The sequence below is a fragment of the Amphiura filiformis genome, chromosome 5 (assembly GCF_039555335.1).
Source record: "Amphiura filiformis chromosome 5, Afil_fr2py, whole genome shotgun sequence".
NCBI classification, from domain to species: Eukaryota; Metazoa; Echinodermata; class Ophiuroidea; order Amphilepidida; family Amphiuridae; genus Amphiura; species Amphiura filiformis.
In genome coordinates, this window is record NC_092632.1 from 78,736,521 (window position 1) to 78,763,104 (window position 26,584).

At 36.8% G+C, this 26,584-nt stretch overlaps 1 protein-coding gene across 1 annotated transcript in view; it reads left to right on the plus strand.

Moving 5' to 3' along the window:
- Positions 1-26,584, plus strand: part of LOC140153781 (lysosome membrane protein 2-like) — a 42,176-nt gene that overhangs the window by 9,685 nt on the left and 5,907 nt on the right. The window contains exons 3-8 of the mRNA XM_072176633.1: positions 11,858-11,999; positions 16,758-16,961; positions 17,778-17,922; positions 23,155-23,224; positions 24,301-24,476; positions 24,854-24,972. Of these exons, the coding sequence (XP_072032734.1) occupies positions 11,858-11,999; positions 16,758-16,961; positions 17,778-17,922; positions 23,155-23,224; positions 24,301-24,476; positions 24,854-24,972 (856 nt within the window). The remainder of the gene's footprint in view (positions 1-11,857; positions 12,000-16,757; positions 16,962-17,777; positions 17,923-23,154; positions 23,225-24,300; positions 24,477-24,853; positions 24,973-26,584) is intronic.

Consider the following 26,584-nt stretch of genomic DNA (forward strand, 5'->3'; position numbering starts at 1 on the left):
TTTATACATTTATGGACCTCCAAACATCGTCTTTCGCGTTGCGACACATTTTTACGCTGACCCTCTAAATTTCAAATTGATGCCACGGGAAAACGAAATGGAGTATGAAGCTCAAATTTTCGGGATTTTACTTTCTCATCAATATCTATCACCACACAGAAAAAGAAAAAAATTGAAGAGGTGCTGCGGTGCACATCCCTGGAGTTGACATGGAATGGGCCATGTATTCATCGAATTCGGTGCTAAATGTATCTATCTCGTATGTTACATTTATATTATACTCTATCAATATCTCAAAAGTGAAAGTTTTGTGTTTCGGGTTTTGTGAGAACGTAGGCTATCACATTATATAGACTATTATCATAATATTTTGACATGTTTTGCATGCACCACACCTCCAACAAGCAATAACAGTATGTTTTGCCATCTGATTTATCAGTGTATTTATATATTCTACAATTTTGTTCTACTTAAGGGATCTAAAATGAGCGTTTATTGCGTTTCGACAGTATTTTTGTGGGACATGAGAGCACCTCAGACCTATCGAATTGCATTCTGAATACGAAGCATGTCTTTTTGATATCAATTAATTTTCATTTTTGAAAATCACAATATAATACAAATTTTATGACAAATTATAAAAATTTGATATTTTTCAAATTTTTGATATATAACAGTCCTCGAAGTAAATTATATAAATCTAATGATATATTCTTAAAGTGTATGTAGCAGGAGGAAAAGCCGACGGTCAATTGAAAATTTTGACCTTTCATATTGAAGATATGGATTTTTTCCCAAAAAGACCTTATTTTTGTTTGGTGTTTTGGGAAAAAAAATCCATATCTTCAATACGAAAGGTCAACATTTTCAATTGATCGTCGGCTTTTTATCCCACCTACATACACTTTAAGTATAAAGTTTACTTCAAGTACTGTTAAATATCAAAAATATCAATTTTTAATGATTTGCCATAAAATGTGTATTCAATTGCGAATTTCAAAAATCAAAATTATTTGATATCAGAATGACATTCTTCGTATTCAGAATGCAATTCGATATGTCTGATGTGCTCTAATGTCCCAAAATAAATACTGTCCAAACGTTCATACCCCAGCCCTTAAAAATTGAACAAATCTTGGAATATAATAAAATTTATAACACATAGGCCTAAATATTTAGAATTGTATATCATTTGTTAAGTCATGTTTAGGTTATACTTATAATAGAGCACATTGCTATAAATTTGACCTACTTTGATCGTAGGAAATTATATATATCATGTGATTTCTTAGTTAATTTTGACCTGGGACAGTGTCAACATGGTCAAATTAAAGTGACCCGAATGCAGATTTAAAAACGGATCTTCTTTTAAGGGAGACAACCTGTTCGGTGGATATTTTGACGGGAAAAACTCCCGACAAAACTTGATTGGACATTGTAAGTTTAGGCCAAGTAAAAAAAAATAACATGTAGGCCTATATCGTCCGAACTTTTTCAAAAATCGGCGAGGGAGGTCCTTATTATTTGTTATTATGTTATTTTTTATGTTCATTGCTGTGTAAAATTGCAATTGCAAATTATTTGTCAACACATCATAAAATCGGGGAGGCCCCCTAATATTTTTGTTATTTCCCCAAAGCCCTATACCCCTAGCTTGAAGAAAGTGTTTGCAATGTGTTTATAAATGATAACCAAGAACTTCTAAACATGTCTTTTCATCACAACAATTTTAGAAACAAAGTAAGGGAGCAAATAAGATAAAAATTCCCTTTAAAAGGGAAAGCCAGCCTCAATGTAGAAGAGGTCTTGTAATTAGTTTTGGTCAATGTGAAAGGCATTTTTAGGATCACGGCTTACTACATCCATGTTACATGACAGTCCACCAAACCATCAACGGTGAGAAGATGTACACTGAAACTGCAGAAAACATTAACTCCTAATCTCCTGTCAACTCTTTAATTCATTATTGTTCATTATTATTAATTCATTATTGTTCTCTAAATTGTTCTGTTCTGGTTTTATTTGTCTTTTCAGCTTTTTACCCACGATATTTCAATTTCCACTTTTTTAATACCATAACTTACGAACTCAATTTCTTCGCTTAGGAATGTCCGATTTTATTGGGGAAAACGGCGTTGTGGAGCAAAATAGCTCTTTATGTGAAAGCCTCCAAATTTATAAGCTGTCCAAAAGATGTCTGTTTTTGACATGATACGCCACATTTCTTAAAGACCCATTCAGTGATCCCAGTGCAAGAGTAAAAAAATTAAAATTGTTTATAAATTGCTTAAAAGAGAAGGATAGGCCTAAGTCATTCAAATTGTCATTTGGTATTTTTGAAATGCCAAATTTGGCAAAAAATGAAGAAAACAGCAGTACTGACGAAGTTCAAGCCCCGCCATTCAAATACTTGTAGCTAATTTTAGATACTGTCAGTATCTAAAAATACAGATTCGTGCAAAATGTCTTATTTTGTCTTAAATAGGCCTACACGGCTTTTGGCTGAACCATTCGCAGACTTAGCACATCTATGTAATAACAAAGGTACGGTACCAAAATGTTGATGATTTTTACGATCGTCCGGATGAGCAAATCACTGAATGGGCCTTTAATATTAATAATAGATAAGCTGCCTTTAAAAATATTATTGACAATGTTGAGAGTAGGAATTACCTTGAAAAATGTCTCAAAAATACAACATGCCAGTTATATTCCGGTCTGAAACGATCAGACAATATTTTAAACATTAATAACATCATAAACCCAAATTGTGAAAAAATCACCCCGGGTATAGATTTTTGGCTATTTCTCCATTTACGATCCTGCCCAAAAGTGTCTGCTTTCGATATACCACGCGTCACAAATACTACACTGCACTGACTGCAGGTTTTAGTTAAAAGGGCATTTCGTGATCCACAGCATCATCCCCTAACTTTTCTCAAAAATTTTTATATCACTGGAAACCTCTGGCTACATAATGTTTATGTACAAAATATTTCTTGCAGATTAATTCGTTAGCAAAGTAATCGTGAAATTTGAATTTCGCAACACATTGTGTACACATAACCATGCATAACTCGTAAAGGCAAAATCGGAATCAACTGAAATTTTTTAGAATAAGCTTTTTTGTGGATATCTACTGAAAAATGTCATAAAAAGAGGATGCTAGGATCACGAAATACTCCTTAAATTCGCCATATAACATAATATAAACTCACCTTACATGTACATTTTTTATTATCCCTAGACACTGAAATAAAGAAATGCCTCACACCAATTTTTGGACACTTATCAGTCATTCAGAAAGAACGCATAATTTATTCATGCAATGCTTTGAGAAAATTCATTGGAATCAGCCAACTAATATTTATTGATTTATGGTCAACTTTTTCGCTCAGAGTAATTACCCGACGGAGCCTTCCAAACAATTACTTCGAAAGCCAGTTGCGCATATAAACCAAAAGTTCCCCTAACAGGGAATGCACTATCTAACGATAGAGAAAATATAAAGACTCGATTTAACAATGGATAGAATATAAAGACTGCATCTAACGATGACAATATAAAAAGCCGCGGACTTACATATATCAAAAGAAATTAAATGGCTGACCCCTTTCTCATTTTCATATTATATTCATATTTAGATTACATGGTGGGCATCAGCATAAACCAACGCCAAATCTTCTAGTAGGCAAATACCCACGAAGATTGGAAAGACAAAATAGAATTTATTAATGTAATATATGTATAATTCTGTACATTAAATTGATCATTTTAGAAAAATGATCCAAAAAACTGTCCCAGGTTCCTTGACACACATCGCCATGCTTTGAAAGCTTATGATATCGTATGCACCACTAGGTTATGATGCCTACTCTAAATGCAATAGGACAGCCTACCCTAGAATTCAACGCGATAACTAGCCGGCTGCGCAACCTCATAAAAACTTGATCACAATATTTCCTTTTTACTTATATTTTGTTGAACAAGAAAAATCTGAGGGCATAGTACTTGGCCCCTGTCTAGCTACCCCATGCCAACCTGGTGTTGATTCCTTCCTTCCCGCTATACACAACATTCATCAACCAAAATACCGCCCAAGATTGAAATGGCATAAATTTTAACGCTTTTACTTATGCTTCTGTAGAAGAAGCAACTTAACCACACTATTTTACAACGATATTTGAAAATTTATAACTGCGCCACAGCATAAAACGTGTTGCTGAATTAGACCTGAACCTGAAATGATCTACTCACGCACTCTCACCCTTAGTCATACTATTCCGCAGTATATTCTAACCTGAGGGCTCTCAACCAATTATTTTTTCCTTTCTCCTTCTGACTCAAAATGGCACAAATTAAAATCAATTTCACTAATGCTTCTGAGGCAGAAGCAAACTTCACCACACTATTTCACTGAGAATAAATATTACAGCTGCGCAACAGAATAGAACATGTTGCTGAGATAGAAACTGAAGCTGAAGTGAACTACTCACACACGTACACTCATATAGTCATACTATTATGCAACACAAAGAACCGTGACATCCAACATGTTCTGATTTCATTTCATTCTTAATTACATTTTGACTTAATAAAGATGAAACCTTCATGTGATTTGTCTCACTCTTGCGATACTTATTTTCGACGTCCTGTCCTCTATTTTGATCAATTTTAATCAGATCAACCTTGACATAAAGGGAGTGGAGCGTGGGAAAAAATTTTACGTCCTATTCCGAATGCTTGACTGATATAGAATGAAAACCGGTACACATGTACCTAACGGCAACCGAGCGAAGCCTTGCCCGCGAAACTATCACGTGACTTCCTTACGGAAGGCTATTTCCGCCACCGGGAAAATAGTGAAACGTGACTTCACTACGGAAGGCAATTTCAGTCGCGAGATAATATTATGTTTCATTAGACGAGCTAATTAAACTGCATTATCCCTAGACACTGAAATAAAGAAATGCCTCACACCAATTTTTGGACACTTATCAGTCATTCAGAAAGAACGCATAATTTATTCATGCAATGCTTTGAGAAAATTCATTGGAATCAGCCAACTAATATTTATTGATTTATGGTCAACTTTTTCGCTCAGAGTAATTACCCGACGGAGCCTTCCAAACAATTACTTCGAAAGCCAGTTGCGCATATAAACCAAAAGTTCCCCTAACAGGGAATGCACTATCTAACGATAGAGAAAATATAAAGACTCGATTTAACAATGGATAGAATATAAAGACTGCATCTAACGATGACAATATAAAAAGCCGCGGACTTACATATATCAAAAGAAATTAAATGGCTGACCCTTTCTCATTTTCATATTATATTCATATTTAGATTACATGGTGGGCATCAGCATAAACCAACGCCAAATCTTCTAGTAGGCAAATACCCACGAAGATTTGAAAGACTAACGACAATTTATTAATGTAATATATGTATAATTCTGTACATTAAATTGATCATTTTAGAAAAATGATCCAAAAAACTGCCAACCAAGTTCCGTAGACAAGTCAAGGAACTTGCCTGCCTCCCCCCCCCCCCGCCCCCTCTGATTGCAGTTTATGTTTTACATGACATCTACCCTTCCGCCGAGCTTTGCGGTGAAGAAAATGATTGACGGTTCAATTGACCAGTGCATTAGCCATCGTTATGTTTGGAATAACAAAAGTCTGACGGGCAATCAATACTCCTACAATGTACTACTATCTTTTGGGTAGATTTACGTATGAGAAAAACCCAATGCCAAACAAAACAAACAAACCCAATGATTATTAGCCTGCTAAATATTGGCGTTATTTGAATTTTCATCCCTCAAGGCCTACATGTGATGTTCAAATGTAGGCCCTATATCTCACTGTCGACTTCCCAAGTTTTGACAAATGCCCCTACATGTTTCATGCCCACTTAGGTGAATTTCCTTTTGTCTCTGGGTGTATCAACTAGGTGAACCTATTTAACATTGTGACATACATACACCGTAAAAGAGAATACTGTAATTTGACTACTGGAGAACTAATAATAATAATAACAATAATAATAATAAAAATGATAATAATTTCTTATATAGTGCAATCACATCAAAAGAACTCAAAGCGCTTTACAAAACATGGTATTATATAAAACCACATACATTGTAAAAAATGAGAACAATATTTGAGTTTACAATTTTTAGAACATACAAAGAGTTCGAGCAAATATATTAAAACTAGTTTTAAAAGACAAACAATATATCATCTTTTTTGTTTTATTTATCTGAACCAAGTCAATAATATATAAATAATAACGAAACATTTATGAAGCGCTAAAACAGATGTCGTTAAGCGCTTTACCAAGCATGTCCTAAATACAAATTTACAAGTACATCAAACATGATATAGCAATTTACAAAGCATAGGCCTTAAATACAAAATTATATATCAAATATCATAAACTATAGCAAGCATCAAACATGATTATGATATAGCGATTTACAACGCATAGGCCTTATATACAAAATTACTTTTCAAAACAACATCAATCTACAGTAAGCATGATAAGCACATCAAAACTATATAAAGCAGGTAATATTGAAACAAAATTATAGCAATATCGTCATAAAATCAATGTACATTATGACATAGAGTTAAAAAGAAAACCACCGGCGATTTCGATAAAAGCAGAAGAAACATCCGTGGGCCCGTCACAAAGAAGCCACATTGCACGCTTATTGTTAAAAAATGACGATGCGATAAAGAAGGGGAGAGGTTGCTAGTACATCACCCTTATGGATACACAGATCCAGAAATACATAAATGACAAGGCATCAAAAGGCAAGGCATCACTATTTGCGCACACTAACGTCTGATTTGATTAGTAATATTTCAATCCCATCTGATTTCTGCTATAACGCTTGTCGCTATTTGTCCAACTAGCCAAAGTCAAGTTGTCCGATGTGGAATGACCCTTGTTTGTACAAATATATCAAAGATAATTTATGCAATAACATATTTGGTTAGCTGCTACCGAGATAAAACTCGCTAATTTCAACTACTTGCTTTCGGATCAGTTCAGCGCTTAATGTATGAACTTTTATTAATTGAATGATCCATTGATGACACCCAAGATTATTCTTTCATTCCCTCCAACTGTATCCTTACTGTGCTTCCTGAATTGTTTAACCTGGATAGATTGCCAAAGAATTGTATAAGCTCCTTCCACTGATACCAAATATTAAAAGTGTTGACCTTTCCATCAAGCTGTGAACCGATATTCCCGGGCCGATATTCCTCTATTCCTCACTGCCTACCCATCCATAGACATGTTAGAATTCAGTTCCATAATTGCTGATGCTATTTTTACTCGCACGAAGCACTGTATAATATGTTAATATTCGAGATGCAACACTACTCAATTTGAGGGAAACACTGTGTTTTAATGAAGATGTAGATCCTTTGTCTCTTTGTCTGCACTAAATGTAGTTAGCCGTTGTAGGCCCATAATTTTCCCCATATAGAAGTTCCCGTTCTTTCGTCTATCGTTCTTCCTTCTATCCCCATCTCGTAAAATCCATACGACCTGCAATTAAAAACAGAAGAAAAGGGAAGCAAATTCTGTCTGCAAAGCCTACACTAAATACTGTATGTCATATACATGTACATGTCTGTATATTATTAGCCTCGTATATATTCTACACTCCAACTCCTTCATTAATTTATTCTAGTTGATGCCAAAACGGAAACACGTATGGCTTCACAAAAAAAAAAAAAAAAAAAAAAAAAAATGATTGCGATAAAATGTTTGAAATTGACATTAAAATTCGCTCAAATTGCCATTATATCCTCAGAGAGATTTTCCAATTCCGAACAGAAATTTTGAGTATGATTTTTTTTTTTTTTTTTTTTTTCAAATATCCCTGCTTGAGTTGAAATTTCATTTATGAAAACCTATATATACCAATGGCCGCCAATCGCGTCAAATGCACAATTAAAATGGCCTTTTTCTTTGACGACAATATTCAAGTTATCATTATTACTGTTATTATTTTTTATTTTGTTTGTTTGTTACGATTCGTTTCGTCAAAATGGAACCCGGAACACTATCCAATTCGACCATTACGTGTCCAGTGCACATATCCTTGCGTTGCAATAACTTTCCCTCATAGGCCTATGGCCATTTTATACCAAGAGAGATTTTTCCAATTCAGAACCAACAACGACAACAACAACAAAAAATTGAACCGAATTTTACTAATAAATGTAACTTTTAATTTATTTAACCAGAACAGAAACAAGTTTCCTTCTTCCCGGTTTATGATGTGTTATAGAAATGGCCACCTGCATGATTCATCGATCTTTAGCATTCATGAGTACCAATAATTGTATTACTTTCTGATGGGACATACACGCATCTATTCAATTCTCTTGTCACTTCAATGAACATGGTGAATAGAACTGATGACCATTATGGTCATCTATGATAGAGGTCGCGCGTCCCTGAAGTCATGAATAGATTACGCAGGGTTGCCAAACCCGCGATTTGGGCGCCCAATTGGGCGATTTTCAACTTTAGTCCCGCGACAAAGAAAGTGCTCCCGCAATCTGATTACGTAGGCCTATTTGGATTGTTCTAAGAACATTAACCCAGATTTTCTACCCATGGCCCCTAGCTGAAATACAGCAAGATAACGTTAGATTGACATGTAAACCTGAATTTTAGAAGTAGGTATCCGTATCTGGAGCTATTCTCCATGGGCTAGAACCCAGTTATTCACTGCTAATAAAACTGATTAACAGCAAGGTTTGACAAATTGTTGAAAACAAATATCTCACCGATTTATCCCCTGTTCTGCCCGTTGAAGCCGAATACAGAAATTGTGTTAGCCATCCGTCGTTGCCATTACATGTATGTTCAAGCATAAGAAACCCCGGAATATCAGCACACACTCTTGATTATCGTCATACAGCGAATTGCACTCGTAACGCCTGACTACCTCAGTATACTTGTATTATCGAGTAATTTACACAAAACTATGCAGACAACATCTTGATTTAATATCTGTTGCCGTCACAGTTTATTCCATGTGAAGAAAGCTGTATTGTATAAGCTTGCTGATTTAATTCGGCCTCTTCGTTGTACAATAGACATGATACATAGAGAGAAAAAATTTTACGTCCGATTCCGAATGCTTGACTGATATAGAATGAAAACCGGTACACATGTACCTAACGGCAACCGAGCGAAGCCTTGCCCGCGAAACTATCACGTGACTTCCTTACGGAAGGCTATTTCCGCCACCGGGAAAATAGTGAAACGTGACTTCACTACGGAAGGCAATTTCAGTCGCGAGATAATATTATGTTTCATTAGACGAGCTAATTAAACTGCATTTTAAAATAATTTGATATTAATTCGCAATGTATAGTTTACTATATGATAGATGGTGGCAAGAACATTTTATAAAGGACTGATTACTCACTGCAATCTTCCCTCTTGTGTGTTTTGACTGTAAGTTTATGAATCAAATAAAAAAGATAGAAAGTAGCTTCACTTACGTTATGTGTCATTTTATCATTTTATTTATAACATAGAAGTTATTAAATTAATAAAGTAAGACAATTTATTTATCTATTATAAGTGCATGTCAAATGGGTACATTGTTCAATACTATAGGCCTACATGCATAAATTATGCCCATATTATAGCTAGGCCCTAAAAACTTTATTTTGCATCGGATTTTTCCCGTTGAAAAGGCAAAACTGATGTTCATGATAGCAACTATTTCATCAATAGCATTTTGAGTCATTTTTATCCATAAAACGACACAGGATAGGATAGATAATTACTTTGACATCAATATGGTCCATATGATAAATATTTTGATTCTTAGATCTGTTATCAACATGATATCACGCTGTTCAGTGGTCAAGGACCCGGGGTCAAAGACACTGAAATGACATACTTTTCTTCTGCTGACCATATGATGCTGTATATTAACTATTATTGTTACATTTTAGGCCTATACCTAAAACTTTTAAAGTCATATTAATTCAAACATAACTTTGGTAATACTCACTCGTTTTCATTCGTTGAAACGGCAAAACATAGGCCTACTTACTTTTCCTTACACATCGAATTAAAAAATTTTTTTTTAAATTCAACCACAAAAAGTTTTAACAAAAAGTCATTCCAATACCAATAAAAATTAATCTCTTGAGCAAACTGACCCCATCCCAGAAACAGGTACCAGCCCGATGGGCTGGCGAAAAATAACAAAAATATTTGAATCTCCAAAAATCGGTTAGACAGTTTATTTATGAACTGCAAGAGTCGATTCTATTCGCCACTTGCACGGTTCCGCCATTATGCACTATATGCGGGGAGAGCCTCGAACTGGCAGGATACATGAAAGGAAGAATTGAACCAGTCATATAACGTGCTGTGTAAGGTTGCGTATTTCTTCCTTTCATGTATGCTGCCCGTGCGAGGCTCTCCCCGCATATAGTGCATAATGGCGGAACCGTACAAGTGGCGAATAATAACTGTAGTTAAAGTAATAATGTATTAGGCATAGCGACAGGGGCGTAACCAGACCTGACCTTCCGGGGGGGCAAGATTGAAAAATTTCCCAAATTTCTGATAAAAAATGTTAGTATTTATGTGCGAGCGGCTTGCAGCGAAGCGTTAAACGGGTGGGGTCCATGGGCCCGCCTTAGGGCCCCTGGTGGGGTCCAGGGGCAAAGCCCCGGCGGGGGTCAAGGGCGGAGCCCCTGAAGCTCCTGGTTTTGGCATATTAGAAGCTAAAAATCAGTGTTTCAGAGTACAAATTTCACAATGAAAGTAGTATAGATCTTCTTCCCTCTTTCTTTCCCTTTTCTCTTCCCCTTCCCCTTTCTCTTCCCTCTTTTTTCTTTTCTTCTTTCCCCTTTCTCTTCATCTTCCCTCTTTCTTTCCCTTTTTTCTCTTCTTTCTTCCCCTTTTCTTCCCTCTTTTTTCTCTTCTTTCCCCTTTCTCTTCCCTCTTTTTTCTTCCCTCTTTTTCTCTCCTTCCCCTTTTCCCCTTCCCAATTTTTTGCTCTTCTTCCCAGTTTTTTTGTGTCCGGGGGGGCAGCTTGCCCCCCCAGGCCCCCACTGGTTACGCCACTGCATAGCGATAATTTGATTGTCAATTTATTTGTCATACTGAATGTTTCTTGTATAAAATAAAATTCCTTTAAAAGGGAATTAATGGGGCGCCCAATTAGATTATGGGACGTAGTTGCTTAGTTTTTCACTCCAGTAGTCATATCTGGACAGGACCTAAAAATTTAACAAAAGATAGCAAATATATATCCAAATCCAAATCCACTTTATCCCACATGCGCAGTTTGCACATTAGAGTACTTTTGATCAAAACCCCATGTAAATGAACGGAGATTCATTTTATAAGGTTATGTTTGAATTAATTTCGTATTTCAAGTGTTAATTCCTGCTGTATTATATAGAACTATTTTGCTGCCAGTCAGTGCATATTTAGTAGGAGAGAGCGGGGTAAGTTGAGCCACTTTTTACATTTACTTTCACTACGCTCAAATAAATAAAGCAGGACCCAAATGTTACAAACATGACAAATGAAACATATGTATGTTTACTTGGTTATAATACCACAAAATTTTAATCAATATTTTGCACTTTCTCACAGTGAGACGCCAAAAATCATTCGCAAATTGGCTCAACTTACTCCAATTAAAATCTGGCAAATTACTGAATTATTATTATTAGTGTTATTATTATTATTATTATTATTATTATTATTATTATTATTATTATTATTATTATTATTATTATTATTATTATTATTATAAGTGTTATTATTATTATTGTTACAGCGTTCTATTGAGGCCAGCCAATATCAGCTTTGAAGGGAACAGTACAGTATCATTCCGAAAACACTTGATGTATACATTTGAGCCTGAGTTATCTGTTGGCCTGGAAGATGATATCATTACAACCGTGAATTTCCCTTTTGCGGTGCGTATCGTAGCAATAGTCATTAGGTCATACACTGTAAAAAAAAAAGGCCGTAAGGGGGTACATGTAGAACTACGAACCTCCCCTAAGATTTTTTATCCATCATAAAAAACCGCACGCGTTTACAAACGACCTAAGCTAATCGTAGATACATCCTTTGCACTCATTTTGGTGATAAAATTTTCACCCCAGCACCTTACCCGGGGGTAGGAACGACCATCAAAGAAGACCATGGGGGGGGGGGGTTGGTGAGGCCCCAATGATTTTTGAAGAAATTATTAGCCGAAAATCAATTTTTCCTATACTTTTGTAAATAGCCAGAATTTCCCAAATTTGCATGGGCGCCCTCACATTATGACGTCATAGCGATATTATGTCGGGAATGTTTGTACTTATATTGGTATCACTGGATAGAAGAGACCAATACCTATACATTAATACCAAATATAACGGTATATGACGTTTATAGCCGAATTAAAAATTAAGGGGTCGCAACAAATCCCCAAACCCCTCTTCGTAGTTCGTGTTATGCAAAATCAGGGCGTCGCTGAATAATATGATTCGGGGGTGTACAGTATGGTTTGCCGACGGAAATTTTTTGTAATTTTTTTTTTTTAACTAGTAACTACTATACCTATACTATACTACTATATTAATCTGTTATATGGCCTTCACAATTTGCCGACAATCACACATACCTTTGAATACATTTGCCGACAGTCACATGGTTTTGCCGATAGCAGTCAAATTTTGCCGACAAAATTATGTATTGGGGTGTCACCCCCCCCATACCCCGCTCTAGTGACGGCCCTGTGCGAAATATGGCTCAGTAGTAATCTAGGGTTAAGGCGGAGTTAGGTAGGCCTACACACATGGGTTTGACCATGCACATAGGGCCTAGGTATGTGAGTGGGTCAGTGTGGAGCTATAGATGGTTCTGATCACCAAAAGGTGTTTTTCTTACGGCTGGTTTCCGCAAAATTACGGGAAATTTCGAAATTCCGGGAGTCCGTTAATTTACGGTCTTTTTTTACAGTGTATCACTGTGTTCTGTTGTGTTCCATCAACAACCTTCGGAGCGATGTATGGTCTTTTTGTAATATATTCTTGTCAACTCAATTCTGCATTCCATGCAAAAACAAAAGCAAAACAAAAGTGACCCAAGAACAACAACAACAAACCAAACCTGGTGAATCAAAATCTGGGACGTCGTTCTGAATGAGCCGCATACGAGGACGTGGGGCTCGACATAATTAACCCTAACAGAACTAGGACTCACTAAAGCTCACTATTAAAACCGCTCTGCGTGCATGCATTCCACGGGACTTGATGACGCAATCAGACCAAGTCATATATACCCAGGGAATCGTTGGCCGGGCCAACGTCACCTGTGTAGCTACATGCTGGGGATCTTCTGCGTGGCATGCGAGGGGTCCGAGGTTCGAATCCCGGGGGTGCCAAGTGACTTTCCTCTTCATCTTCTCTCCTTTTTCGTTCCTTCTTTCCCTTCCGATAGCCAAAAAACCTCGGGTATACCGCACAGCCCCTAACAATATTGGTCAAGACTTTGACCGCTGAAAATTAAGCAAATGGTTCTTATTTCCCGCAGTGCAGAATTGACCTATATCGTTGAGACTTCGATTGATGGATCACAAGCCTATAACACAGCTTTATTCCTTAAGCTGCATATAATCCTCTAATAGCTGTATAATCATATAATTAAGCCATAGACCGTATGACCTGTTTTGGTGTTACTCACCTGAATTGAGAGATTATAAGCTTTGTTCCCTGTAGGCCTCAACAAGTGTACCCTAGTCTAACTCTGCATGTCTTAATACATGAATGAAACGCAGTGTTACTTTGTCACTTTCGTTGACGACAGGTGACAATCACAGCAAAAAAGTACCGGTCGTGATCAAATCTCAGTCATGTTAAACATGTCTTAAAATTGAATTCAGCCAATTCAGTGTGCTTGCAATTTTGCATTAATGTCTTTGACATCGAATCTCCCAAAGAACACCACAGTTAAGGGGCACACCATTGGATTTCCAGGAGCTGGCATGGGAATTTTTTGAAAAAAAAAACTTTGCCCACTAGCGGGCCCACTAATGAGGCGGGAAAAAAATTGCCAACTAGTCAAGACGAAAAAAAATTGCCTCACTGATGAGTAAAAAAACAATTCCCCCACCCAATTCTGTATAGAGATATACATTAAAATTGAAAGAAAAAAATCCTCCGCCAAAGACCTTACGCTCTCATGGATATCGGACCACGTAACAACAACAACGACAAAAAAACTTCATTAATGATCGGACCACGTAACAACAACAACGACAAAAAACTTCATTAATTTTTAGAAACTAGATAAAATATCTAGGACCCGTTTTGTTGTTATTGTTGTTGTTGTTGTTTTAGTTTTGTTTTTTTGTTGTTGTTTTATTGTGGGTTTTTTTACCAACTTTGAGAAATGTGCACCAAAAATGGCTGAAAAATACTCAATTTAAAAAAATCATAAAAAAGGCCTGATTTTCGGCCAAATTAAAAATATTTTTGGTGAAGTTGATCAAAATTCAAAATAAAATTAAATTACATAAAAAAACACGGGTCCTTGTTATCTAGTTTTTTTAAAATTAATTAAGAAAAAAAATTTACTCAAGAATTTTTTTATGTGGTCCAAAAGAAATAATATTGGACCAAGAAAAAGAAAACCCAAATTTGATCTCACAGATGAATTCATCAAGTCTTGACCATTCTAAATATGTATACTTCTATAGGCTATAATACTTTAGACTAAACAAGCAGTTATGAGGCCCAAAAGTTTTCATAATTCAAGGGTTAAGACCAACATTAAGGGGTCTGGAATGAGCGTTTTGAGCGTTTCGACAGTATTTTTTGTTGGACTTGAGAGCACATCAGACATATCGAATTGCATTCTGCATACGAAGAATGTCTTTCTGATATCAAATAATTTTCATTTTTTGAAGTTCACGATATAATACAAATTTTATGACAAATTATTAAAATGTGATATTTTTCACATTTTTGAAATATGTGACCGTCCATCTCAAACCGCTCGTAAAGTCGGCAAATTATTGTATTTCGAGTTACAGTGCAAAATGTGCATGTAGCTTGTATTCATATGTCCCTAAAGTTTGTCCTACATGTTTCTCATTTTAAGGGCTATTTAAGTCCAGTCAAACACCAATTTTTAATCCTATTGTTGAAGAGGATAATAAGCTTATACGTATGTATAGAATTAGTAAAAAGCTTAAGTCTTTGTTTGCTTTGGCTAAATCCTGTTCAAGTGGTGGGTTAACCAACAATTAACCATGAGAGGACATTCCTGAACCTTGTTGAGTTGGGGATGATTTGAAGTGACCGCCAATTATGACCATTTGATATTTTAATACCAGCAATGTGGAAAGAGAGAAATAATATAGTGCCAAAATAATGTACCCTTTTACTGAAGGTGCAAAGTTTAACAAGTTATAACTCCGCTTCTGGATATCGTTTGAAGTCAAATGACATTGTAAAGCTTATTATGATATATATTTTCTAAACACGGAAGAAAACAAATTTGACCAGGGGCCGACTTTACGAGCGTTTCGCCCTGGACGGTCACATACAACAGTCCTCGAAGTAATTTTTATAAATCTAATGATATATTCTTAAAGTGTATATGTAGCTGGGAGGAAAAACCGACGATCAATTGAAATTTTTGACTTTTCATGTTGAAGATATGGATTTTTCCCCAAAAGACCTAATTTTTTTGGTGTTTTGGGAAAAAATTATATCTTCAATACGAAAGGTCAAAATTTTCAATTGGTCGTCGGCTTTTCATCCCACCTACATACACTTTAAGTATAAATCATCAGATTTATAAAGTTTACTTCAAGTACTGTTAAATGTCAAAAATATCAATTTTTAATCATTTGCCATAAAATGTGTATTACATTGCGAATTTCAAAAAATCAAAATTATTTGATATCAGATGGACATTCTTCGTATTCAGAATGCAATTCGATATGTCTGATGTGCTCTAATGTCCCACAATAAATACTGTCCAAACGTTCATATCCCATCCCTTAAGCAAAAGAACTAAAACTGACAAAAATATGACATGGAGGCGACGACTCACATTAACAGTAGAAAAACAAAATACCAACTATTATAGGGCCTACCACATGCGGAAATGCCCAAATTATGTAAACTATGCACTCTCGCAACACATTGAAAACTGTTACAAACAAGAAATGTCTTTAAAAAAGACAACGCGGGTATTTTGAAAGTCTGTGTTATGAGGCACGTGTTTTATAGCAATGTACATGGAGAATGTGATGGGTTGGTTTCTGTTGTGTTTTGTTTGGAATAATTTTAACACTTTTTGGACATTTGCCTTTGCATGTTATGTTTCCATTTAATTTCATGTTTAAGTGTGCTAGTATAATAACGATTAAGCATCATTAATTTGATTTCGCGCGCTAGTTTGTAATGTTTGAATGTTTCTATGCCCCCGTGTATGAAATCGCCTATCTTGACCGATATTAATCATTTTTCATATAAAGAACTCGGTAGAGAACTCTTTAATTTCTTATCACAGCGTCTATGATCACAGTAAACTGATAAAATAAAGTAGCAGTGTGGGTTCCTGTTCTCATTATGTAAACAAAATTACTCTTTGTGAGCAGCGCGGTGTAAACTGTGTTATCAGAGCGATTAGGATTATAAATATCATAAATATTTTATGTCTTTTCTCAGACTGCGGCATCAGGTGTCAAGTCTGAATCCTGGTTTGCTCGTCTGGCTGTCTCAGCAGTAGCTAAGATTCATAAGCAGGAAATATTCACCAAAATTTCCGTCCGAGATTTACTATGGGGATACCAGGATCCATTACTGAAACAGCTACAAAATATGGTTGGCGAGGATATGATTTCATCGGATGAATTCGGACTACTCCTTGGGGTAAATATTATCCGTATTCGTAAAGATATTCTAGATTGCGTTAAGGTGGTACTACACTCCTTGATAAATTTGTGCATATTTTTGCATTTTTCTCAAAAAATAATAACACACTGGTAACAAAAGTTATGTATATTATAGGGGCAAGGAATCCAGTTACTACACTGGAATTTCAGTGACCCAAGACAAGCGGTACGTAACTTATTTATGATAAAAAAAAGAGGTACAGCTAGAATGTACCTAATTTTTTAACATATATAATGAACCACTTGTCTTGAATCGCTGAAATTTCAGTGAAGTAATTGGATTCTTTGCCCCTATAATATACATAACTTTTGTTACCAGTGTGTAGTTATTTTTTTAGAAAAATGCAATATTAATCACAAAATTTATCAGGAGGTGTATGAACAATTATTCTCATCATGATCAAACAGGGTGCTTTGCTTGAGTTTGATAAAAAGCAGGATCTGGGAAGTGAGATAGCATGCAAACTTGACAACATATTAATCGTTTCACTGTACTTTTGAATTCCCGGAGGATTCTCCTGATTGAAGGAATCTCGGAAGCGATTTATCATGGGGCCTTTTCAGCAATTTTGATACATCGATGGGTGCGTTTTCAATTTGTGCATTTATATTAGGCAAAATTTGGACAAGTTTGGGTGATATTTGGGTGCTTTTCCCAAAAATTTGGTATAGGCCTAACTGAGTGCAAAAAACAGCAAAAAGTAGAATATAATTCCGTCAAACATGTTTTATATTTTATTGCCAAAGTTGTTATTTCTTTCACTAATTTTTCCTTTTGATCAATTTTTCATAGAAAAATAACACAATTGATAAGGATGTGTATACCATAAACACAGGTGAAGCAGACACCATGTTACTGAACACCATTGAGAAGTTTAATGGGATGGAATCTGTACAATGCTGGGGCGATGAAACGGCAAACATGATCAATGGCACAGGTAATATTCATTTATTTTATTTATAACATTCGGCCGAAGTCAAACAAGGCCCATTTAGTGCTCAGAAGCTAGCCACTTTCAGGATTTTAGCCTGAATTCAGGTTTTCGTGACTCCAAATTCTGGCGTTTTTATTTACTTTCAGCCCGCTTTGGGGCTTTTTGGCCGGCGCGCTTTTTAGGTTTTTCTCACCAGTGTCGGGTTTTTTGAATGAAACTGAGTGACATCCCTGGGCTACTAAATTAAAGGAATGCCTACCAAGCAGGACATGGATGTGAGAAGAGCCTGAAGAGGTCCGATTTTCCCGCCGATTTTAGAAGCAGGTTAATTCCCCCCCCCCCCCACACACACACACACACACATTACCCCTTCACAAAATGGTATTGTTCAGGTTACTCCTAGATTTTGAACACAAAAATGATTTCCAATATAGATATCATTTAATCGTGTTTTATGGTCTCTGGTCTATGTCAAGTGATACCTCAAAAATCTAGATTTCAGATTATGTCCCATGCATGCATCATTCAATGGGACATTATCTGGGTATACACTTCTAGTGCCCGTTTCTATTCATCGTTATGTATTCTTCTCCCGTGCATTATTTTCGCGAACTACCCTTCACAGCCCAAATTATATAAACCTGCACGCTAAACAATGCATTATCTAAAACCTGCACGCTAAACAATAGATTCTAGATAATACGTGCACGCTCAAATACTAGAAATACTACTTTCACATAACCATAAAGTAGAGTTAGATGGCGCTTTAGACACAGAGATCACATAACTATATAATTGTCTGTTCGATATATATACCAACAAAAAAGTACAAATATACATTCTGTGGTGTTAAAATGGTATAGTTACAAACGGTGTTCTATAATAGTGTACAATTACCGAATAAGGTGCAACTCGCTAGACTTGAGTCCAGTCCTCGTTTACGGAGTTTAGGATTAGGGTTTAGGGTTGGGATAGGGCAGTCTTGTAATAAGACTAGTAGAGTTGCACCCTTGCAAATATCATTGTCATAAATTATGATTAATGACCTCAAATAAATCAAACATCAAATGAGAATAATCGAGCTTCTATTAATTAAAAGGGCCAAAAACAGGTGGATCATAATTATACAAGATGACACCATTGCAAAATATTCAGCATTTAGGCCTATATCTAAAATAACATAGCCGGGCCCGGGAAACACACACTAGCGCATAATATCATGATCATGCTTTATAATACCATAGGCCTATGATAATACTGAACAAATTGTTAAATCCCAATGTCGTGTGTTTTAATATAAGTAGTTCAAATTATACAGCTATAAAGTCCAGTTGATATTCACCGTAGTACTAGTCTGACATCTAAATCGATCGTTTCCAACTGGTTCAGTGCTCTCTGTGTTCGAAACCACAATATTAAATGATCACAACATAAAGTCAAGTCAATTAAACCATGCGTGAATAAGTTACCTAAGTATGACGTATGGCGCAATCGATACCATTGATTACAGGGATTGATTTTCTTTACCAGTTAAATGCTACGTAGCTGGTCAATGTCCTGACGGTGTTTTTAAAATGTAAGATATTTTTCCTAATATTAAAACTAATATAATGAATGCAGCAATTAATATTGCCTATTGTTTTAATAGGCCTACACTCAAAGTGTATGACGGATAATGTACTCGTGCAAATGCATTCGTCAAGATAATTGCACTTGCCATGGAGTTATTGCATTTAGCTTTCGAGCCTATCGGCTCTCAAGCTAAATGCAATAACTCCACGGCGCGTGCGATTATCTTGACGAATGCATTTGCACTCAGTTCATTATCCTTATCATAACTAGCATAGATCATCCAAAGATAGGCATTATGGAATATGATGGCACTATTAGTATTATCTATATACAATCATCATATTGACATAAAACAATGCGTACTTTGAGGAATATTTGCAAGGACGTACTTCGTGACATTATTTCCCTTGATTCATTCCACACCTCAGAAAGCAGCCATGTGGTTTAAAGTAAAATGTGATGTAGCTTGATCTGATCAAGCAAAATCAGTCATAAGTCGGAAATATTGATTTTGAGATATAGCCAAACAAATGAAATAATTTCCTTTGTTGCCTATTGTTTTGGAAACACTTCAACGGTTCACATCTTTGGAACTGTTCAATTTCAATGGGGGTTTCTGCAAAATGTAGCTTTACAAATGATTGATGTAATCTGAGACGAATAAAAATGTGTTGGGAAAACAGAACAAACATATAATGGAACAAGTCATCATGCAGTTATTGTTAACTACATGTATGTACACAACACAGGGGCACTCACAATAGGCAATTGAACCCTACTGGTAGCGCTGTGTTGTAACTATATGGGATGAACTAGTTAGCATCATATATCAACAAGTATAAAAGCTATGATTTTAGTACTTGCTCTATGTTTCAATTACTTATTCTTTTCCAAATATCTGAATCTTCAACCCGGTACAAGCTTTAATAACAGGGGAACATACATTTTTATTAAAAGAAATCCTACCATCTATCCAAACTCGCTGTGTTATTCCAATGCACATTTTGCTTCACCGGGCAGCCCTGGCTTGGTCATATTTGGAAGATTGGTGTCATAAAACCGTCATATGTACAAATTTAGTACTTTCTGTCAGTCAAGTATGGCTTATTCTCTACATGTCAATCTTTAAATAATTGGCATAGTCCTTATAATAACGGCGGTCCGCCTTGATGAGTAAATGACAGCAAACAGCTGCCTTTCAGTGAAAAATACCCCAAAACTCGGTCAGTGGAGCTCCGCTCGTACATGTCAATAGCGTCATTATCGATTGGATTAGTCGTCCGTAGCGGACAATTCGGTCGCTCATTGGATTAATATTAATCAGGTGGTAATAAATTTGGATTGGACAATAGATTACTATATAATGGTTTAGTACTGCATATATCGATTTAATCTTCAATAAGCGGGTTTATGGCTGGAAAGGTCACGGTGAATTTGCCGTGGACGTAAATGCACTATGTGTTGAAAATCACTGGGCACATCAGACAAACTAAACCAAACAGACAAAAAACAACCGACGTTTCGAGCATATAAACTTCAGGGACAGACAACAAAATATAAAACAAACAACGAGTAGTTTAAAACAAATTAAAACAAAACAAAGTATTGCGGTTAACATTCTTAGCACGGGTCTCTATGTATAGATAGGCCAATTTCTGACCTACTATAGTGGCCATGATGTAATGTATTTTTTAATGGATCTGGCTTGAGATTGGTCGCCCAGGTCTCGTTATGGTTAAAATCCTCCGGGCACGTGCCACTACCATTAACACCGGCGTGTCCAGGATCTTTTCCTGCGGGGGGCTCAGCCCCTCTTTCAGATTTATGTGGGGGGCTTGATGGCGAAAATCGCCAAAAAACGGCTGATTTTACATGATTTTTAACAAAGTGCGGGGGGCTTCAGCACCCAAAGCTCCCCCCCCTGGACACGCCACTGAATTTAACCATCGAGATAAAAGTTTTTATCTCGATGCATTACCGTAACTATACATCGTACACAACAATGTGGATTTTGCGGCGCTTTGTCTTGCCGCGAAAGTTAAACTCTCACTTGGCGCATGGACCTACGTATAGCGCGTCTTTTACTACCATACTTTAATAGTGCTTGTGAAATGGGATTGATAAACAAGTATGATTGACAGTGTGTGTTATAGAGACAAAGTCCCGGGGTAAAGTCCTGCTTAAAATCCAAAGTACATAGTCGGATTTTTTACTCGGGCTTTCAAGATCAATAAACTGGTAGATTCCAAAACCAGAATTGTTCAGTATTAACTAACGGGATTGGGTAAATGGCGAGTTAAGTGATAGCCGAGTTACCCAGAGTTAGTGGACCAGGGCAAACATAGTAAAGGGCGAGTTAGTGGATAAGGATGAAAGGCGAGTTAGTGGAAGGCGAGTTATAGTTGACAAGGTGGAGTTAATGAACAAAATATGGTTCAAAAACATGCATTTAAACATATTTATCCACCAATCTTTGCCAGAACAAATGATAATGAGACAAATGATCAGAAATAATTAGGTTGATTATGTAACTGATGCATGCCTGAACCATCTTTTGTTCTCAAAATTGCAACAACAACAATAACAACAACAAAAAAAGGCTTCTGCAATTATCGTAGCAGGGTGACGATATGCATAACATGGTATGTTACACAAGCAATTTTTGGCAGGCTGAGGGGGGGGCAAATTATTGCACAGTCCGTTAATTAGATTAATGTGGGCAGGTAATCATTCCCCTGATGATGTCATGGTCCGGGGTCATGGTGACACAGCGACAAGTTTTCTGACAGGGACAGTGACATTTATTTTTAGAACCAATCCATCATGTTGTCAACGTAATAGGTCAATTAAGTGTTATCGCAGGACAAATCTGATTTGTGAATCGGATAATTAAACTCTATTGACCATTTATTAATAAGGGGGCATCTCAGTGGCGTACTGTGGCCGCTCCTACCTGGGGCTGCAGAAAAGGTAAATTTTACCGCCCCTTCATCAACAGCCCGAAAAGGTTGAGCCATTTTTTTTCGATCGCCATTGGAGGTATTTAACCCAGCATAAAATCTAAATCTGACAGTAATCCGGGCAGAAATCTCACAAATGCTCCCAGATCATTGCATTACTTTATGTGTGCCAAATGAAACTCCCATGATACCATTGAGAAATTGATCTGGTCAAAGTTCAATCCAGTCCAGTCTTTGATGTTATCAATCCACGCCTTTTTTGGTCTTCCTCTCTTCCTTACCCCATCTGTACCTCCCTGCAGAATGGTGTTTGCTAGACTGTTCTTCCATCTGATCACATGGCCAAACCACTGGAGTTGTCTTCTTTTCACAATGGAGATCAGGTGTTCATGCTCTCCAATGAAACTTTTCATCATTGCCTTTACTTGTTTGTTGGTAATATGCGTAGAGTAGTGGACCTGGAGGAGCCTTCTCATGCAGTTCATCTCAAATTTCTGGTATACCAGAACGAAATGCAAATATGACGATATTTTTGCTAAACGAATTTATCTGCAAGAAATTGTTGGTACATACCGTAAACATTATGTAGCCAGAGGTTTCCAGTGGTATAAAAATCTCAACTTTTTTTGAGAAAAGTGGGCGGATGAGGCTGTAAATCACGAAATGCCCTTTTAAAATACCCTTTTTCAACTTTATTTTACAGACGGTATGTTTTTCCATCCATTCATCGATCAAGAAGAGATACTCTATGTATTCAACCCGTTTTTATTCAGGTAACCACGGTAACATGAATTCGCTTGTCTATTTTACTTATTTATGTACGTCTCGTATAAACAAATGTGATGCGATCAAGCAAAATCAGTCGGAACTCGGAAATATTGATTTTGAGATATAAGGCATACAAAAGAAATATTTGCTTTTGTTTCCTCTTGTTTTGGAAACTCTTTAATTGCTTATATCTTTGGAACTGGTTGTTCAATTTGAATGGTGTTTGTAAATGCTTTTTACTACCCTATAAGAAACTGAAAATTTAATATTTCCGAGTTCCGACTGATTTTGCTTGATAGCATCACAAATGATAAATATTATACGAATATATTTCCCGGGTTTCTCGGGGTGAGGCAAACAAGTATTGAGGCATGTGTAAGTATTACAAATATGCCAAAAAATCGGGTTTGAAAAAAATAAAGATAAATTCTGAAAAAAGATCGTACATTAAGGCTTTAACTTCTGTGAGCAATACCACTTACACGTCGCGTCGGTTCCCAAACTGTGGGTCGCGATCAAAGATGTTTTGCTTTATAGGAACTCTGTGGTCGCGGCACGGGACTTGCCGGAAAAGTCAATTCGGTAGCCCGTCAGCGGGATGATTAGGACATTTTGTCCCCTTTTAAAAATTTTGCCCAGTACGCCGCTAATAGGTTTTGATATAGTAAGAGCATTTGCATTATGCTGTCGTGTCATATTTTTCTTATGAAATTTAGGTCACGGGAAAAAAGTTTTGGAAGCCCTGCACTAACCACTAACACTTAAGGTTATGGATAGAGGTTACGGGTTGGGGTTAGGGGTTAGGGTTATAGTGTTAGTGCTTAGGGTGTCGCGGCCCATTATGGTTGCAGAAAGTAAACACGCGTCCAGGAGGACCAGGACGAATTAACGTATCCAAAGCTATTCAGCATCAATTATAAACTGGGCATTATTCATGTTATTTGAGAGATTACATTTTTCTTATAGGCGAACGCCAGCGTCAACGCCAACATGGCCAGTTAAATCCATTGAACATCACGGGTTGAAATTAATTGTATGAAATCGCATTATCCGAATTACGTGTTTTCATTATTATATATAGGTCCCTTCCATATGAATACCAAGGAGACAATTCTTACAAAGGTGTTCCCATCAAAGATTTCACTGTTCCACCCTACGCTTATGCCAACCCATCGGAATACCCAGCTAATGCCGGCTTCTGTCTTAGTGAACCATGTGCACCGACCGGAATACTCGATATCAGTTCATGTGCGATGGGTAGGTATCCATAATACGAATGTACATTTTAAGCGGGCGGTTTATCGCTTCTCTCTTTGTCTATGATTGGGTTGGCACCTAACACTTAAACACCCACCCAAAATTAGCATTTATATGCTTTGCTCAGGTTTTAATATCTCCAGTGCATTACCACTGCTAGTGGGTCCTGGTGCAGTAACAGCACTACTGTGTAGGTACTCCATGTATGCCAGTCAGGTACCTTGGCGATGGTGTGCCTGTGCTTGCGGCCTTAATAGGAATCTTGCAGTGCATAGGCCTATAGCATAGCCCAAGTAATAATTAGTTTAATGTTTGAAATTGTTGGATTATTTTCGTTTTCTCATGTGATAATTTCTTTTGTTCCATCTTCTTATTAGGTGTACCACTAGCATTATCCAATCCACATTTCCTGTATGGCGCTGAGGACATCACCCAATCAATAGATGGTTTACATTCCAATGAATCACTACATCAAAGCAGGATGGGAATCGAACCAGTAAGATTTTTAATTTTATCAAATAGGCTTAACACATAATAGTGAATATTCTCAGTCATCCAGTCGTTAAAATCACAAAGTTTTGAATTAAATCAAATACTGGAACTTACATTTTTTGCAACTTGCTACGTTGCGTCTGAAACCATCAGACTTCATCAGGCAACTGACCCGCTGGGCTGGTCATGTGACACTTTGAGACGGCTAGGGATCGTCTTGATGGCCCGGTCCCATGCGTGAGATAAGTTGTGTCTCAGTCCCCCTTTCTTGTTAAGTGACGGCTGCTCTACTCTCTCCCAGATGGCTTCCTTGATGCCTCTCCTATGCCACTGTTCCTCCTTATCGAGAATCACTGCGTCCTATAAAATACTAAGTACCCTTCAAGGCCGCATCATTTCACATTTTTAGGTGAGATAGCTGGGTCTCCGCCGCGGCTATGGCTGCCATTGAGGAGTAGGAATGCGTGAAATTGGATTCGTCTATACTAAATGCAAAATGATGACAAAAGATCCACGGAAGATCTTTAAATGATGCACCAGCTGAGCAGTGGCGTAGCCAGGGGGAAGCGCGGGGTGGGGGTATGGTCCGTGATAAAATGGGAACGGCAAGGAGTAAAATGTAAAATGTCATTAAAATGGCTTAAAACGGGACAAAAATTGACAGGCTTAACGCTAATCAGCGTTTACCAACGCTAATAAGCGCTAATATATACCGGTGATATATGGCTTAGGCCTACTGCTAATTAGCGTTTTTAAGCGCTTAGGCCAACTCTAATGCGCTATTTAGCCAATCCGGTACCTTCTACCTGGAGGGTGGGGGTACTTGGATTCTGGCCGGCAACCCATGCTCGATCCGGAAAAAATCGAGCGCTAGTCACGAGACTCCCACTAGGGATATCAAATCCAAAAAAAACCAAGATATTCTTGAAAAAAATTGGTGTCAGTTCCAATTTACAATGTAATTATTATTTGAATTGCATGAGAAGTTTTGCACTGCAGCACTGACAGGAACATTTAGTGGTAGTTCATTTATCATTAAATATTTATACACTTACATACGCGTTTTGGCGCAGCGTCAGCCTTCTATTCTAGCTAAAAACGTTTTTAAAAATTAAAAATATGCAAATGAGGTAGCTAATTTGCATATTTTGCGACAAAAATCACATGGGATCTTATGACTGCCCCTTACCACCACCCTACCAAGTTACATCTATATACCCACTACCAGTTCCGAAAAATGGCAAAAAGCATTTTTTAAATAGAAAAAAGGAAATGAGGTGGCTGATTTGCATATTTTGTGACAAAAATAGCATCTGATCTTAAGACTGCTCTTAACCATCACCCCACCAAATTACATTTCTATATGCCTCACCAGTTCCGAAAAATGGCCAAAAGCATTTCGACAAATAAAAAATAGGCAAATGTGGTGACTAATTTGCATATCTTGCGACAAAAATTGCGTCGGATCTTACGACTGCCGCTTACCACAATCTCATCAAGTTACATCCCTATACGCCTCACCAGTTCTTCGAAATGACAAAAAAACAACCAAAAAAACAATTTTTAAGTTAAATATGCAAATTAACTACCTAATTTGCACCAAAAATTGCATCAAG